Source organism: Nicotiana attenuata, unplaced genomic scaffold, assembly GCF_001879085.1.
Source record: "Nicotiana attenuata strain UT unplaced genomic scaffold, NIATTr2, whole genome shotgun sequence".
NCBI lineage: Eukaryota > Viridiplantae > Streptophyta > Magnoliopsida > Solanales > Solanaceae > Nicotiana > Nicotiana attenuata.
Window position 1 is genome coordinate 172,300 of NW_017671674.1, and position 15,579 is coordinate 187,878.

Sequence of the window (15,579 nt, forward strand, 5' to 3'; positions counted from 1 at the left end):
TATATATATATATATATATATATATATATATATATATATATATATATATATATATATATATATATATATATATATATATATATATATATATATATATAAACAGATCCCATTATTCATATAAGTAAATTTTTTACATATATTATTCCAAGATAAAAGGTGAATTTATTAAAGTAAATGTATTTATTTAAAGTTTGTAAACAATAGAAATATTCCACATTGGATCAAAACTATGTTTTATACTTATTTGTTTTATAACTAATAATTTCAGTTGTGCACTCCAAATGTGTACACATACAGGCTACAGCAACAAAGATTTGATTTAGGCAAAACAGGGGTCTGAGATAGGCGTCAGTCCGATTTGATTGACTTTCCCGATATGGACTCTCGCCACGCCTCCCTTGCCCGTCGAACGGTAAGAATTTTATTCCTCCGCAAGTTGTTTCTTCTGCGCTGCGCTGCGCTGCTTATGATATTACATATAACATTTTTCAGTTGGAAGAGATTCGTCAAAAGAGAGCAGCAGAGAGATTAAGCAAAACCTCTTCTGGACCCGATCTTACCAATATCCCTAATGGTATGCTTTAATCTTCTGAACCCTTTTCTCTTTTCTTCTTCTCATCCTAATAATTTTCTTTTTTTTTTTTTAATTTTCGGACAGAGGTTGTGGGGATTAAAAGATCTGAGAGTACAACTCGACTATCAGAGGTCTCAATTTGCACTTCTCTTCTCTTAATTTTTCGGTTTTTCCCCCTCCTTATTGTGAATGCGTAATTGGCAAACTGCAGAGTGATATGAGTGGTTTAGTTTCTCAATTGAAACAAGTGCAAAAAAATAATGCAGAGCTGGATGAAGCAAATAGAGCACTGGCCTCAAAGGTATTTTTTTTATCTTATAGACTAATTTGTCAGTGTACTAATTAATATCTCTCATGGTTCACGATTTCTTCTAAAATTTTGCTTGTTCAGCTTCAGACAAAAGAAGCCGAAAACAACATGTTGCAAAAGCGTCTTAATGATCTGGTAATGATGATGTATTTATTCATTTTTATCATAGGAAAAGGATGCTGTTTTTTAGTGATAATTCTACGACGGAGACCAGTCATGTAAATAGTCCACATAGATAGATAGAATGGGTTCTTCTGGAAAAAAGTTAATTATATGATCAGTTGTTGGAAAGTCATCATTTTTCTGAATGTTGTTAAAGAGTTTATGGAATTCTACTGATCCTTGAAATCGAAAATGTCCCTTTTTTAATTCATATAAAGTTCCAGCACTAAGATAATACAGGATGTTACATCTGCTAGAATAGAATGAAGCTCAACTCTGCTATGAATCTATAAAATCTTAATAGTCTCCCCTCATCATACATATTCTCTAGATTACACCATGTAGCTAAGTTACATAGATATTTAAATTTCAGCACCCGTATAGTAATTTCTTTGCCCGCAAAACACCTCAAGTTTCTTGCCCTCCATATAGTCCAAAACATACAACCAGGAATAGCCCTCTGTATGGTTTTCAGCATCTTATTTCCTTTGAAATACATCCAGCTGCAGAGGAGATTCTTACTGGTTGCTGGAATGACCCATTTGATCCCAAAGATATTGAAAATGAGATGCCAAAGGTGACCAAAAACCTCAAAATATCCATCATGAGCCAATATCCAGCTGAAACATATCACTTTGTAAGGAATTTTGGCTCCCCAATTGATCCTCCAAGGCCATTATGAGAATGCACGGGAGAAAAATATTATTGATGTATTGACAATGCTACAATGAGCCCTATATATACACACATAACATATCCTACTCCTAATACATATTGGATTAGGGTTAGAGTTATTTACTCCTATTTACACGACTATTCTAACACTCCCTCTCAAGCTGGTGCATATAAATCATATGTACCGAGCTTGTTACATATGTAGTTAATACGAGGACCAGTGAGGGACTTGGTGAAAATATCTGCAAGCTGATCATTCGACTTCACAAACTTTGTAGCAATATCTCCCGAGAGTATCTTTTCTCTAACAAAATGACAGTCAATCTCAATGTGTTTAGTTCTTTCATGGAACACTGGATTTGACGCAATATGAAGAGCAGCTTGATTATCACACACAAGTCCCATCTGACTAATCTCACCAAATTTCAACTCCTTGAGCAACTGTTTGATCCAAATTAGCTCACATGTGGCCATAGCCATTGCTCGATATTCTGCTTCTGCACTAGACCGAGCAACCACATTCTGTTTCTTGCTCTTCCAAGACACCAAATTTCCTCCTACTAAGACACAATATCCAGACGTAGAACATCTATCAGAAGGTGATCCTGCCCAATCAGCATCTAAGTATCCAACGATCTGCTCATGGCCTCGATCTTCAAACAATAAGCCTTTGCCTGGAGCTGATTTTATATACCGAAGAATGCGGACAACTGCATCCCAATGACTATCATAGGGAGAATCGATAAACTGACTCACAACACTCACAGGAAAGGAAATGTCAGGTCTAGTCACTGTGAGGTAATTTAATTTACCAACCAACCGCCTATATCTTGCAGGATCGCTAAGAGGCTCCCCCTGCCCTGGCAAAAGTTTAAAATTCGGATCAATCGGAGTGTCAACAGGTCTACAACCTGTCATTCCTGTCTCCTCAAGAATATCTAAGGCATACTTCCGTTGTGAGATCACAATACCTGAGCTAGATTGAGCGACCTCAATACCTAGAAAATATTTTAATCTGCCCAGATCCTTAGTTTGAAAGTGCTGAAAGACATGTTGCTTCAACTTACTAATACCATCCTGATCATTGCCGGTAATAACAATATCGTCAACATAAACGACCAGATAAATACAGAGATTTGAAGCAGAATGTCGATAAAATACAGAGTGATCAGCTTCACTACGAGTCATGCCGAACTCCTGAATAACTGTGCTGAACTTACCAAACCAGGCTCGAGGAGACTACTTTAGACCATAGAGGGACCGGCGCAACCGACATACAAGGCCACTAGACTCCCCTTGAGCAACAAAACCAGGTGGTTGCTCCATATAAACCTCATCCTCAAGGTCACCGTGAAGAAAAGCATTCTTAATGTCCAACTGATAGAGAGGCCAATGGCGAACAGCAGCCATGGATAGAAAAAGGTGGACTGATGCAATTTTAGCCACGGGAGAGAAAGTATCACTGTAATCGAGTCCAAATATCTGAGTATATCCTTTGGCGACAAGACAAGCCTTAAGTCGATCAACCTGGCCATCTGGACCAACTTTGACTGCATACACCTAACGACAACCAACAGTCGATTTACCTGAAGGAAGAGTAACAAGCTCCTAAGTACCACTCGTATGTAAAGCAAACATCTCGTCAATCATAGCCTGCCGCCATCCGGGATGAGACAGTGCTTCACCTGTAGACTTAGGAGTGGAAACAGAGGACAAAGATGACACAAATGCACAATGGGATGATGAGAGACGATGGCAACTTAAACCGATATAATGAGGATTAGGATTAACTGTGGACCGTATACCTTTTCGTAGTGCAATCGGTTGATTAAGAGGAGACAAGTCCGCGGTACTAGCAGGGTCAGGTGCAGGACGTGAATCAGCTGGTCCTGATGGTGGGGGCGGACGACGATGATAAGTCAGGAGTGGTGGAGCTGTAGAAGGTTGAACTCGACTAGGTGGTGGCACTGGAGCTATAGTTGGTGGAACTGGACTAGGTGGTGGCACTGGACTCGGTGGTGATACTGGAGCCATAGGTGGTGGAGCTGTAACTGGAACTGTAGGCGGTGGAGCTATGGAGGAAGATGAATGGGAGATAGGGACTGAATCTTCAAAAGAAGGAACAGGCAGCACCTCAGAAATATCTAAGTGATTAACTGGACCCGTGAAGTATGATTGGGTTTCAAAGAAGGTAACATCAGCAGACAAAAGAAATCGCTGAAGGTCAGGAGAATAACATCGATATCCCTTTTGCGTTCTCGAGTAACCCAGAAATATGCACTTAAGAGCATGAGGAGCTAACTTATCTTTTCCTGGAGTAAGGTCATGAACAAAGCACGTACTCCCAAAGACACGGGGTGGAAGAGAGAACAAAGGTAAGTGGGGAAACGGGACAGAGAATGGAACTTGATTTTGGATAGCTGAAGATGGCATACGATTAATAATATAACAAGATGTAAGAACTGCGTCCCCCCAAAAACGCAGCGGAACATGAGATTGTATGAGTAGGGTACGAGCAGTTTCAATAAGATGTCTATTCTTTCTTTCAACTACCCCATTTTGTTGGGATGTGTACGGACAAGATGTTTGATGAATAATCCCATGGGAGTTCATAAATTGCTGAAATGGGGAAGACAAATACTCTAGGGCATTATCACTACGAAATGTGCGGATAGAAACCCCAAATTGATTTTGAATTTCAGCATGGAAGGTCTGGAAAATAGAAAACAACTCAGATCGATTTTTCATCAAAAATATCCAAGTGCACCTGGAATAATCATCAATGAAACTGACAAAGTAGCGGAATCCTAAGGTAGAGCTAACCCGACTAGGACCCCAAACATCTGAATGGACTAAAGTAAAAGGTGACTCTGCTCGATTATCAAGACGTCGCGGGAAGTGAGAGCGGGTATGCTTACCGAGCTGACACGACTCACACTCTAAAGTGGACAAGTGAGATAAGCCAGGTACCATTTTCTGAAGTTTTGACAAACTGGGATGTCCTAACCGTTTATGTAATAAATCTGGTGAATCAGTAACGGGAGAAGTTATTGGAGGAAGACAAGATGCGAGTCCATGTGATTTTGCAAGGATAAGGTAATAAAGTCCATCTGATTCACGTCCGGTACCAATGATCCGCCCTGTACTGCGTTCCTGTATAAAAACAAGGTCATCAAGAAATAAAACAGCAGATTTAAGTGATTTGGCTAAGCGACTAACCGCTATGAGATTAAAAGGACTACCAGGAACATAAAGAACTGAGTCTAAAGGTAAGGAAGGAAGTGGACTTGCTTGACCTATTGCAGTTGCCATGGCTTGAGACCCATTGGCCGTTGTGACTGTTGGAAGAGATTGAGAATATGAGATACTAGTGAAAAGAGATCTGTTACCAGAAATATGATCAGATGCACCTGAATCAATGACCCAAGACTCAGAAGTTGAAGATTGGGAGACACCAGTCATGCTACTATTTGTTGGAACAACGGAGGTTAATCCTGAAGATGTCTGTTTACGTGCTTTGTACTGAAGGAACTCAATATAATTCGGTAAAGAAACCATTTGAATTGGATTTGTTGCATTTAATCCAACGGATTGTGAGTTAAAGGCTTCAGGTACGAATTCCATTATAATATCGTGCCGGAAAAAGCAGAAAATTGCTGGGATCACTGTTCTCGCCGGAAAAATCACTATAGCTTGCCGGAAAATTCCAAGTTGTCGGAATCTGTCGGAAATAGTACCAATGGACTCGGAATTGTGAGGAGAGCAAGCTGTCCTGAAGAAATTTCGCGAAAAAGTGGCCGGAAAAGGTGTCACGCGCCGGCGCGTGGGGTCGGAGCTTTGCCGGAAAATTTCTTCCGGCGGCGCGTGGCGGCGCGTGGGGGGTCTTCTGACGGAGAAATTTTTACGGGTTGGTCGCCGGAGGCCGATCTACTTCGTGGTGGTGTTGGTTTTTTGCACAACACTGCCGAAAAGTGGTTTTTTTTGTTATGAACAACCTCTTTAGTCGCCGGAAAATTCCACGGCAACGAGGTCTTTCTTCCCGGAGGCCGCTGGAATGATGCACAGCGACAATTTCTCACTTTAGCTCTGATACCATGTGAGAATGCACGGGAGAAAAATATTATTGATGTATTGACAATGCTACAATGAGCCCTATATATACACACATAACATATCCTACTCCTAATGCATATTGGATTAGGGTTAGAGTTATTTACTCCTATTTACACGACTATTCTAACAGCCATGCAGGAAAATTTCTGCTGCTACAAAAATTTTATTGCATGATTACAGAGAAAACACCATTTCTTTGTCCAATCCATAGCAAAGAATCCTCATTTTCAGCATCTAGTGATACCAGATCTAATTCTTGCAGCAAGGTAGCCATCCTTCAACTTCCCAATCAAAATAACCCCTTCTAAAGTTCAAACACCACTTGTTACCACATCTCTGTTACGCCACAGTAACATCTGATAATGTCCCTTTAATGATTGTAACTTTTAACAATCAACAAGTATTGAGAGTGAATATAAGGACTTTGATGAAGTATGATGTAAGCAGTGGACATTGTTGCTGTTAGTAATAGACATTGGAATATGAAACAAATATCATTACCTTATGATACAGTCTTTATCTCATAACCTAGCACTATTCTGTTCATACATGGATGATGTCATGATGCCACATATTTACTTTAAATTTAAGATATTAGTTACATCAATAGTACTTAGTTGCTCTTTCACTATTGAAATACTCCCTTTCCCGTTTCTTGTGACACTACAACAAAAACAACAACAGCGACCCAGTAAAGTCCCACAAAGTGGGGTCTGGGGAGGGTAGTGTGTACGCAGACCGTACCCTTACCCCGATGGGCAGAGAGGCTGTTTCCGTTTCTTGTGACACTCTTTTCCTTTTTAGTTTGTCAAGAAAAGGAATGTCACTTTTTTATATTTAGGAACAATTTAACTTAAAATTTATTAATTTTACCCTTTAAAGACACACAAATGCATATGACTTTTTTAAACTTCAAAGTCTTTCTTCTCTCTTTCTTAAACTTCGTGCCTAGTCAAAGATCTTCACATAAAATGGGTCTGAGGGAGTATTTCTGCACATTTGGATCCTTTTCCTTGGATGATAAACCATTCTGAAATTTGTCTTATCATTAGCTCAAAGGAGGAAGAAAAGGGAATTTAGGTAAGATTTTTGAGACCTCTTTTCAGTTGATGGGTGGCTTCACTTACTTTTCTTTCGAAGTGCAGGAGCAAAACACTGTACCTTCATTAAGAAAAGCACTCAAGGATGTTGCCATGGAAAAGGATGCAGCAGTTGTTGCACGAGTACATATCATTTCTACTACCATTCCATAGCTTCTTTCAACCTTATATTTGCTCTATCTTCGTTTTTCATATGAACCCTGTTTCAAATATAGGAGGATCTTTCAGCTCAGCTTCGTGCAATTAAGAAACGTGTGAAGGAAGTAGAAGAGGAACAATATCGGGTATGCATATATTTTCTTGCATTAAAATGAGTTCTAGTGGAATAGTATACCTTAATATATTTTGAATCCTTTTGGGATTAGGCTGAAGAGGATGCAGCAGCGCTAAGAGCAGAACTTAACTCATTACAGCAGCAAGCAATGTCCGGTCCTGTTAGTGGTGTAAATTCAATGAATTTTCCGCCAGATCATATGCATGTTATGGAGAAGGAGCTAGCAAATCTCAAATCTCAATTAGAGGTACATTGTTTGTTTATGTTGTCTGGATTCTCTCTTAATGCTTTATTTTATTTGCTATACCATTTTTGTGAAAGAAGAAGAGAAGAAAAATGGTGAATAGAGTGCTTGATTATTCCCTCAAGCTGTTGGGTTTAAATAACCTTTGACAGAAATACAAATAAGGAAAGACTACAATTACAAGCCTACAAGATCTCCTAATTACTTAATTATAGGGATTTGTGTGATTACAGGGATTGGTGTATCTTTTCATATTTACATAGTATCAATTCTTGCCATATTTAACACTCCCCCTCAAGCTGGAGCGTACAAGTCATATGCTCCTAGCTTGCTACAGATATCGCCAATTCTGGATCCTCGGAGTGATTTTGTGAGGACATCTGCTAGTTGGTCTTTTGAGTTGACAAAACTCGTAACAATGCACCCGGACTGAATCTTTTGTCGAATGAAGTGACAATCTATTTCAATATGCTTCGTTCTTTCATGAAATACTGGATTTGAAGCGATATATAATGCGGCTTGATTATCACAAATCAATTTCATCGGCTCGTCCCTTCCGATCTTTAACTCCTGTAGAAGTTGCCTTAGCCATATAAGCTCGCAAGTAGCCAATGCCATAGCCCGATATTCTGCCTCCGCGCTTGACCTAGCCACCACATCTTGCTTTTTACTTTTGCAGGATATTAGGTTGCCTCCGATTAAAATACAATAACCTGAAGTGGACCGTCTATCAGAGGGAGAACCTGCCCAATCTGCATCAGAATACCCAACAATGTCTGCATGTCCCTTGTTTTCATACAATAAACCTTGTCCCGGAGAACCTTTGACATATCGTAGGATGCGAATTGCTGCATCCCAATGACTGTCACAAAGTGACCGGAGAAACTGGCTAACCACACTTACAGCAAATGAGATATCAGGTCTCGTGATCGTAAGATAGTTGAGTTTGCCAACAAGTCTCCGATATCTCCCTGGATCTTTTAGAGGTTTCCCTTGTCCCGGAACAAGTTTAGTATTTGGATCCGTGGGACTGTCCACAGGTTTGCAGTTCAACATACCAGCGTCTTCCAAAATATCCAAGGCATACTTCCTTTGTGAGATGACAATGCCGCTGCCAGATTGTGCCACCTCAATGCCTAGAAAATATTTTAGTTTGCCCAGATCCTTAGTCTGGAATTGACTTGAAAGATGCTGCTTAAGTTGGATAATACCTTCATGATCATCACCTGTGATGACAATATCATCAACATAAACAATTAGAAAGATACATTTGCCATGAGATGAATGCCTATAGAATACTGAATGATCAGCTTCTGTTCGGGTCATTCCAAATTGTTGGACAACAGTTCGGAAACGGCCAAACCATGCCCTAGGAGACTGCTTGAGACCATAAAGAGATCGACGAAGTCGACAGACTAATCCAGACTCCCCCTGAGCAACAAACCCTGGTGGTTGCTCCATATATACTTCTTCAACAAGTTCTCCATGAAGAAATGCATTCTTAATGTCCAACTGAAAAAGAGGCCAATGATTCATCGTTGCCAAAGAGATAAGAAGACGGACAGATGCCATCTTTGCAACTCGTGAAAAAGTATCACCATAATCAATGCCATACACCTGAGTATACCCTTTAGCAACCAGTCTTGCTTTAAGGCGATTAACCTCTCCGTTTGGACCTACCTTAACTGTAAACACCCATCGACAACCAACTGTGGTTTTCCCTTTAGGTAAAGGGACTATCTCCCAAGTACCGTTATCGTGCAAGACAGTCATCTCTTCAATCATAGCCTGACGCCAACCTGGATGGGCCATTGCTTCTTCCACAGTCTTTGGAACCTTGACAGTGGATAAGCTAGTAATAAAGGCATGATATGAAGGTGATAAACGATGATAACTTAAAAAGGTATAAGAGGGAGTTTGATTGGTAGTAGTTCTAGTACCTTTTCGTAGAGCAATGGGGAAATCAGTAACATTTGATGAGTGCTCAACCGAAGCATGGGACATTGCTGGAGAAGGCAATGAGTCACCCGATGGGCTTTGTGTACCTGCATTAGGATCAGAAGCATCAACTGGTTGAGAATTAGGTCGAGGGCGTCTAGAATAGACTTGGAGTGGTGGAGCTGGAGCTGGAGTTGGAGGCGAAAAGGTTGGAACCGGAAGAACTGTGGATATGGCCTTCTGATTTAATGAATTAGGAGAAAAATACGGGGAAGTCTCAAAAAAGGTAACATCTGCTGAGATGAAGTACCTATTTTTAGAGGGATCAAAGCATTTGTATCCTTTTTGTAGACGAGAGTACCCTAAAAAGACATATTTGATAGCCTTTTGCTGAAGTTTGTCTTTTCCCGGGGTAAGGTCATGAACAAAACAAGTACAACCAAACACACGTGGAGGAAGTGGGAACATAGGTTGTTCGGGATAAAGGACTGAGTGTGGACTTTTGTACTGCAAAACAGAGGAGGGTATACGATTAATTAAATAACAAGCAGTAATAACTGCATCACCCCAAAAACGTGAAGGAATATGATTGTGAATAAGTAATGTCCGAGCCGTTTCAATGAGATGTCTGTTCTTTCGTTCTGCAACTCCATTTTGTTGTGGAGTATATGCACAAGAAGACAAGTGTAATATACCTTGTGATGACATGAAGGAAGAAAGAGAAGAAGAGAAGTATTCTCGGGCATTATCACTGATTAATTTCTTTATGGAAACACCAAATTGATTGCGAATCTCAGTACAAAAGTTCTGAAAAATAGAGAACAATTCAGATATGTTTTTCATTAAAAATAACCAAGTGCACCGAGAATAATCATCAATAAATGTAACAAAATAATGAAATCCTAGTGAAGAACTGAAACGACTTGGGCCCCATATGTCCGAGTGAACAACTTCAAACATAGAGGATGACCTTTTATTGACACGCTTTGGGAAAGAAGCACGAGTGTGTTTCCCAAGCTGACATGACTCACATTCTAACAAAGAAACACTAGATAGACTGGGGACCATCGTCTGTAACTTTGAAAGACTTGGATGTCCCAATTGACAATGAAGCAAATCAGAGGAAATAACGGAAGTGAAGGCAACTGGTGGTTTTGGAATAGATAGTTTATATAGACCGTGTGACTCATGTCCTCTTCCAATCACCTGTCCCGTACTCCGGTCCTGCACAAAAACAGAATCCTCAGAAAAGATTACAAGACACTTGAGGTTCTTGGTTAATTTACTAATGACACTCAGGTGCAAAAAGAACTGAGGTTAAAGGTAAAGAAGGTAGAGGGTGAGCTGCACCTATTCCTTTGATAGCAGTCTTTGATCCATTAGCTAAGGTAATAGTAGAAAAGACAGATGGAGAATTAAGGACAGAAAGAAAATTTTGGTTACCGGATATATGATCAGTAGCACCGGAGTCAAGAATCCATGGTTCAGGAAAGGAAGACTGTGCGACATAGGCAAAAGAGTTACCAGGTTGCACTGTGCAAGCTGTAGATGAGGTAGATGACTGTTGCTTTGATGCCTGGTACCGAAGATAATCATTATAATCTGCTCCAGTCAAAGTGATAGAGTGAGATGATGTATCCTTGACATCTGGTGTAGGTAGAATACCATCTCCGCTGTGAGCCACATTGATTGCATGTCGAGGACGATCATTGTTACGTGGAGGCTTACCATGAAGCAACCAACAAACATCACGTGTATGTCCTCCCTTATCACAGTATGTGCAATGTTTAGTGCTTTTCCCTTTTCCTTTTCTGGGTCCATTTTGAAAAGTGTTAGTTTGTACAGCCATTATAGAAGTATCGTATGAGTTTACCTCCGGTGTAGATGTGATGCGCAACAATCTGGCAGATACTTCCTCCAAGGTAGGAACGGATGCGCTAGCAAGAATCTGGTCTCGAACTGAGGAGAGATCAGATCTTAATCCAATCAAGGCTAGAACCATAAAAAATCTGTCTCTCTGTCTCTCCTGAACATCCATCTTGTCAGTAAAAGGCATAAGAGAATCAAATTGATCCTTTAAAGATTCTACCTGACCAAGATAGCTTGCCATGTCTTGTTGATTCTGTTGCAGGTGGACAATGTCTGAGACTACTTTGTAAATAAGTTGTATTTCATTTGTATACAAGGTTTTGGCCTTGTTCCAAACCCTTCAACATGTCTTACAGGACTGAAAAAGATTAAGTAACTTACTGTCAAGAGAGTTCCATAGAAGACTACATAATTGAGCATCTATTTTAACCCAAGTTGGTCTATCAGATGCTCCAATCTCTGTATAATTCTTGATCAAGTGATCTTCATATCCTTGACCTATAAACCACAGTTGTACAGAAGCTGCCCAAGAGGTATAATTTCCACTTCCATCCAACTTAACAGTAGTAATTGTTGGAGATGGTGAAGAGGAAAAAATCGACTTTCCAGTAATTTGATTTTCAACTGCTTTATCATCTCCCATTGTTGTATTTATTACACAGGAACTGCTGAAAGTGAATGAGAGTAACTACAAAAACAAGAGAAACAGGAAGAAATAGAGAAAACTGAAGAGTCGACCAAGGAGGATCTGGTTCTTCTATAGTCTTTTAATTCAAGGAAGAAAAAAAAAAATGAGATGGAGCAGGGACTAAAAACCCTAGCTCTGATACCATGTGAAAGAAGAAGAGAAGAAAAATGGTGAATAGAGTGCTTGATTATTCCCTCAAGCTGTTGGGTTTAAATAACCTTTGACAGAAATACAAATAAGGAAAGACTACAATTACAAGCCTACAAGATCTCCTAATTACTTAATTATAGGGATTTGTGTATCTTTTCATATTTACATAGTATCAATTCTTGCCATATTTAACAAAAATTACAGCAAATGACCCTGTTGAGGCAACAAGAAAGACAGCAGTTAGTGGAGGAGCAAGCGCGCGCATCTACACTAACTTCTCAAAAGCAGGATTTGGAAGAGAAGCTTGCTGTTATGTCCAATAAGGTCTCAGGTAATTATCATTCAATTTTGTTAGATTTAAAGTGCTTAGCTTTTAGAATTAGTATAAAAGTAAATACAAGCACTACTGTTTGTTGTCATATTTGCTGAACCATGATACATCCAAAATAAAGGTTTAAGGAAATTTCGGATCTTTATTTATGACTTGACTGCTTGCTTACTTCTGACTTTTTTTTATATCAATAGAAATTTTTCGGAGTGAAACTACGTTATCCACATTCAAATTATACACATTACTGTATAAAAGTTAAAAAGTCAACATATTAAAATGCTAGTTCTTTGTGAAGATTAAAGGCCTCATTGTGATGATGAGAAAATAATCAGTGCTATCTTTTCATTTGCATATGGAAAAGGTAATCTGTCTTACTCATCGGGTAAAAATGATTTGAAGTCAAACAAATTCATAGGAAATATGGCACTGTGTACGAGCTTGTTGAAAGGAAGAAAAGTTTTGTTGGAAAAATTCTATTTGATAAGAAGATACTCAACTGGCTTTGCTCATCTTAAGACTAGCATTTGGGGGAATTGGAAAAGTAAGTTGAACATGGAAAAAAGAAAAAATCATTGTACCTGTACAAGGTCTTCAGAAACTTCAATGATGTGGGAGATATGTTCTGTTTGAAGTAGTGCAGGGAAGAACAAGGCTTCCTTGATCAGTCTTGAGATTGTCTAGGACGGAGGATGGAGGGTAGTCAGACATTGGAAACAAGATCTAAAAGGTTATTGAGAAGGGAAAGCAATAGAATGTTGGAAATAGCTGAAAATATTGAATTGTTGGTATAACTATTTCTTTTCTGGCCAGGAAATAAAGGCAATGGCTATTGGATCATTATCAAAAAAAATAAAAGAAGAGAAAATGAATGGCTATTTTATAAGTTCAAGAGATTTATCCCAAGATTAAGGAAAAGAAAGACTTCGGAGGAAAAGGCAAAATAGTAGTTATAAGCTCAAAAATTGGGTGTGCGCACTCAACAATGTCGGAAGAGCCAGTATGGTTGATGAAGGTTACTATCCAATAAATTCATGTCAATCAATATTAATAGAAAGTAATGTAGGTCATATTGAAGCAAGTGAGGGGGATGCAAACAATGAGAAATTAGTACAGTCACTAAAAAATTTAGGAAGTGAATAAGAAACAAGAATCACCGAAGATAGTTAATTAGAAATCATTTGCGTTATATGAACCTTTGGTTTTGTATTTGTTATCTATCATTTAACAACCAGTTGGCTTTCTCGTGATATCTGTTGATCTTTTCTATATTTCTGTTCTGTGTATTACAGATGAAGTCACCGGAAAGGCATGCCAGAAGACATTCTCGGGGGTAATCAATCTGTCTGCAGTTGATAATATTTTTCAACGTTTTGAATTTGAGTTGGCTATTATTTTTTTCTGTAGAAAAGGAAAATGATTGGCCGGTGAGATCAAAATTGTTGTTTCTTAAATCACGCTACTAGGTCCCATTGTGTGTAATTGCCCTGATGACTCAGTTTTTGCTGTGTAAAACTGTTCCTCAATTTCATTTTTGTTTCTTTTGGTCTATTCACCATGCTAACTTTCTAGCTAATTCCCTTTATCCTTTTGGCCCCTTCAAAAAAGTTCAGTTGTTCTTTGGTAACTCTATGGTCCAAGGTTTATGTATTATAATGCAGTTCAAAAAGAGATTATGTATTATAAAGTTTTGGTGGAATGATTTTAGTTTAAGTTCTTATTCCACCCTTTCAGGAAGACAAGGTGAGGCTTGAAAAGCAATTACATGATATGGCTGTGGCCATTGAAAGATTGGAAAGTAGCCGGCAGAAGCTTCTAATGGAGGTAAAACCTCTATCTGTCTTTCTTTTTCTTCTCATTTTGCTATGTGAAATTGGAAACCATTCTATTCTGTTGTTTTCAGATTGATTCACAATCCTCGGAAATAGAGAGGTTATTTGAGGAAAATTATAGTCTCTCGTCCGCTCATCAAGAAGCTCTAGGGGTGGCCGTGCAGTGGGAGAATCAGGTATTTTCAAGATCTTGAAGTTAAATGAGGATGAACAGATGGTATGGTGCCTATGCACGTTACTTTGCAGGATCTTTAAGATATTCTTCTATGTAATTACTTCCCAGTCCTGTTTCAATAGTGGCAAATCATGCTTTACGTTCTACTGTAAATAACTGCTGTTATCTCTTATACCTTACTTTTAACATAATCTTCGATTGTGATAAATAGTTGATGGATTGGTGGAAGGGAACTATGAGTGCCGTTTCTCTCATGAGGCTGGAAATAAAAAAGTATGGATAATTGCATAAGAAATTACCTGGGAAGAACTAGGCAAATCAGTCCTGCAACTTGTTAACCCTCCTCAAAACAAATAGTCATGGTCTATGTGTGAAGAAACATCTGTTGATTGATATCAATTTTTGAAGTGCTAATAGTACCACTGACAAGAAAAAAGATGTCTAACCTTTCTTTAAGTCAGAATAAATCATCCCTATTGTTTCACCCTAACTTTCTTTACATCCTCCTATTATCTCACTTAACAGGCAACAAACCCTTAAACATAACCAAAAGCATCCTCTGTTAGCTTTTTCATCTTATTCTAACGGAACATCCATTTATCACATGGACTTCATGTAGCTTTTCTTGTTTTCCTTTTGAAATTTCCCACAAGCTCTTTAAAGAACAAAACCGATTGCTGCATGAAATAAATTAGCAAAACCAAAATTATTGAAGGTGTTACAGTTTTGCTAATATTTTTATTTTATTTATTTTTATTATTATTTTTTTAAATTAGCAAAACTGTAACACCTTCAATAATTTCTGGCTCTAAGCTCTTTCTCCATCGAGGGATCAGGAACGAGTCTTTTAGTTCCAAAGGGCCCGATCTAAACCTTCATCCCATACAACTTCTTGCATCATTTGTTAGTAGCTAAATTAAGACCAAGCTGACCATACAAAGTAAGTCAAGTTTCCTGGGTATACGAAGGAAAAGAAGAAGAAGAAGAACACAACCTGCGCTTTAGCTTATAAATTGAATAATGGTTTCATTTTTCTTGATAAAGTGCATGTCATATATCTGTAAGGTTTATTTCATGATTTTCTGCTGTGTATTTCTACAGTCTCATCTCTGGATAGTTTACCCTTTCCCATTATTTCTCTCTCGCT

At 38.7% G+C, this 15,579-nt stretch overlaps 1 protein-coding gene across 1 annotated transcript in view; it reads left to right on the top strand.

The window, feature by feature from the left end:
• The first annotated feature begins 271 nt into the window (after positions 1–271).
• Positions 272–15,579, top strand: part of LOC109209623 (girdin) — a 17,172-nt gene continuing 1,864 nt past the window's right edge. Inside the window, exons 1-12 of the mRNA XM_019372931.1 lie at positions 272–412; positions 493–574; positions 659–705; positions 786–875; positions 966–1,019; positions 6,980–7,057; positions 7,150–7,218; positions 7,300–7,455; positions 12,302–12,428; positions 13,718–13,758; positions 14,160–14,249; positions 14,329–14,433. Coding sequence (XP_019228476.1) covers positions 377–412; positions 493–574; positions 659–705; positions 786–875; positions 966–1,019; positions 6,980–7,057; positions 7,150–7,218; positions 7,300–7,455; positions 12,302–12,428; positions 13,718–13,758; positions 14,160–14,249; positions 14,329–14,433 — 975 coding nt within the window. The 5' untranslated portion in view covers positions 272–376. The remainder of the gene's footprint in view (positions 413–492; positions 575–658; positions 706–785; positions 876–965; positions 1,020–6,979; positions 7,058–7,149; positions 7,219–7,299; positions 7,456–12,301; positions 12,429–13,717; positions 13,759–14,159; positions 14,250–14,328; positions 14,434–15,579) is intronic.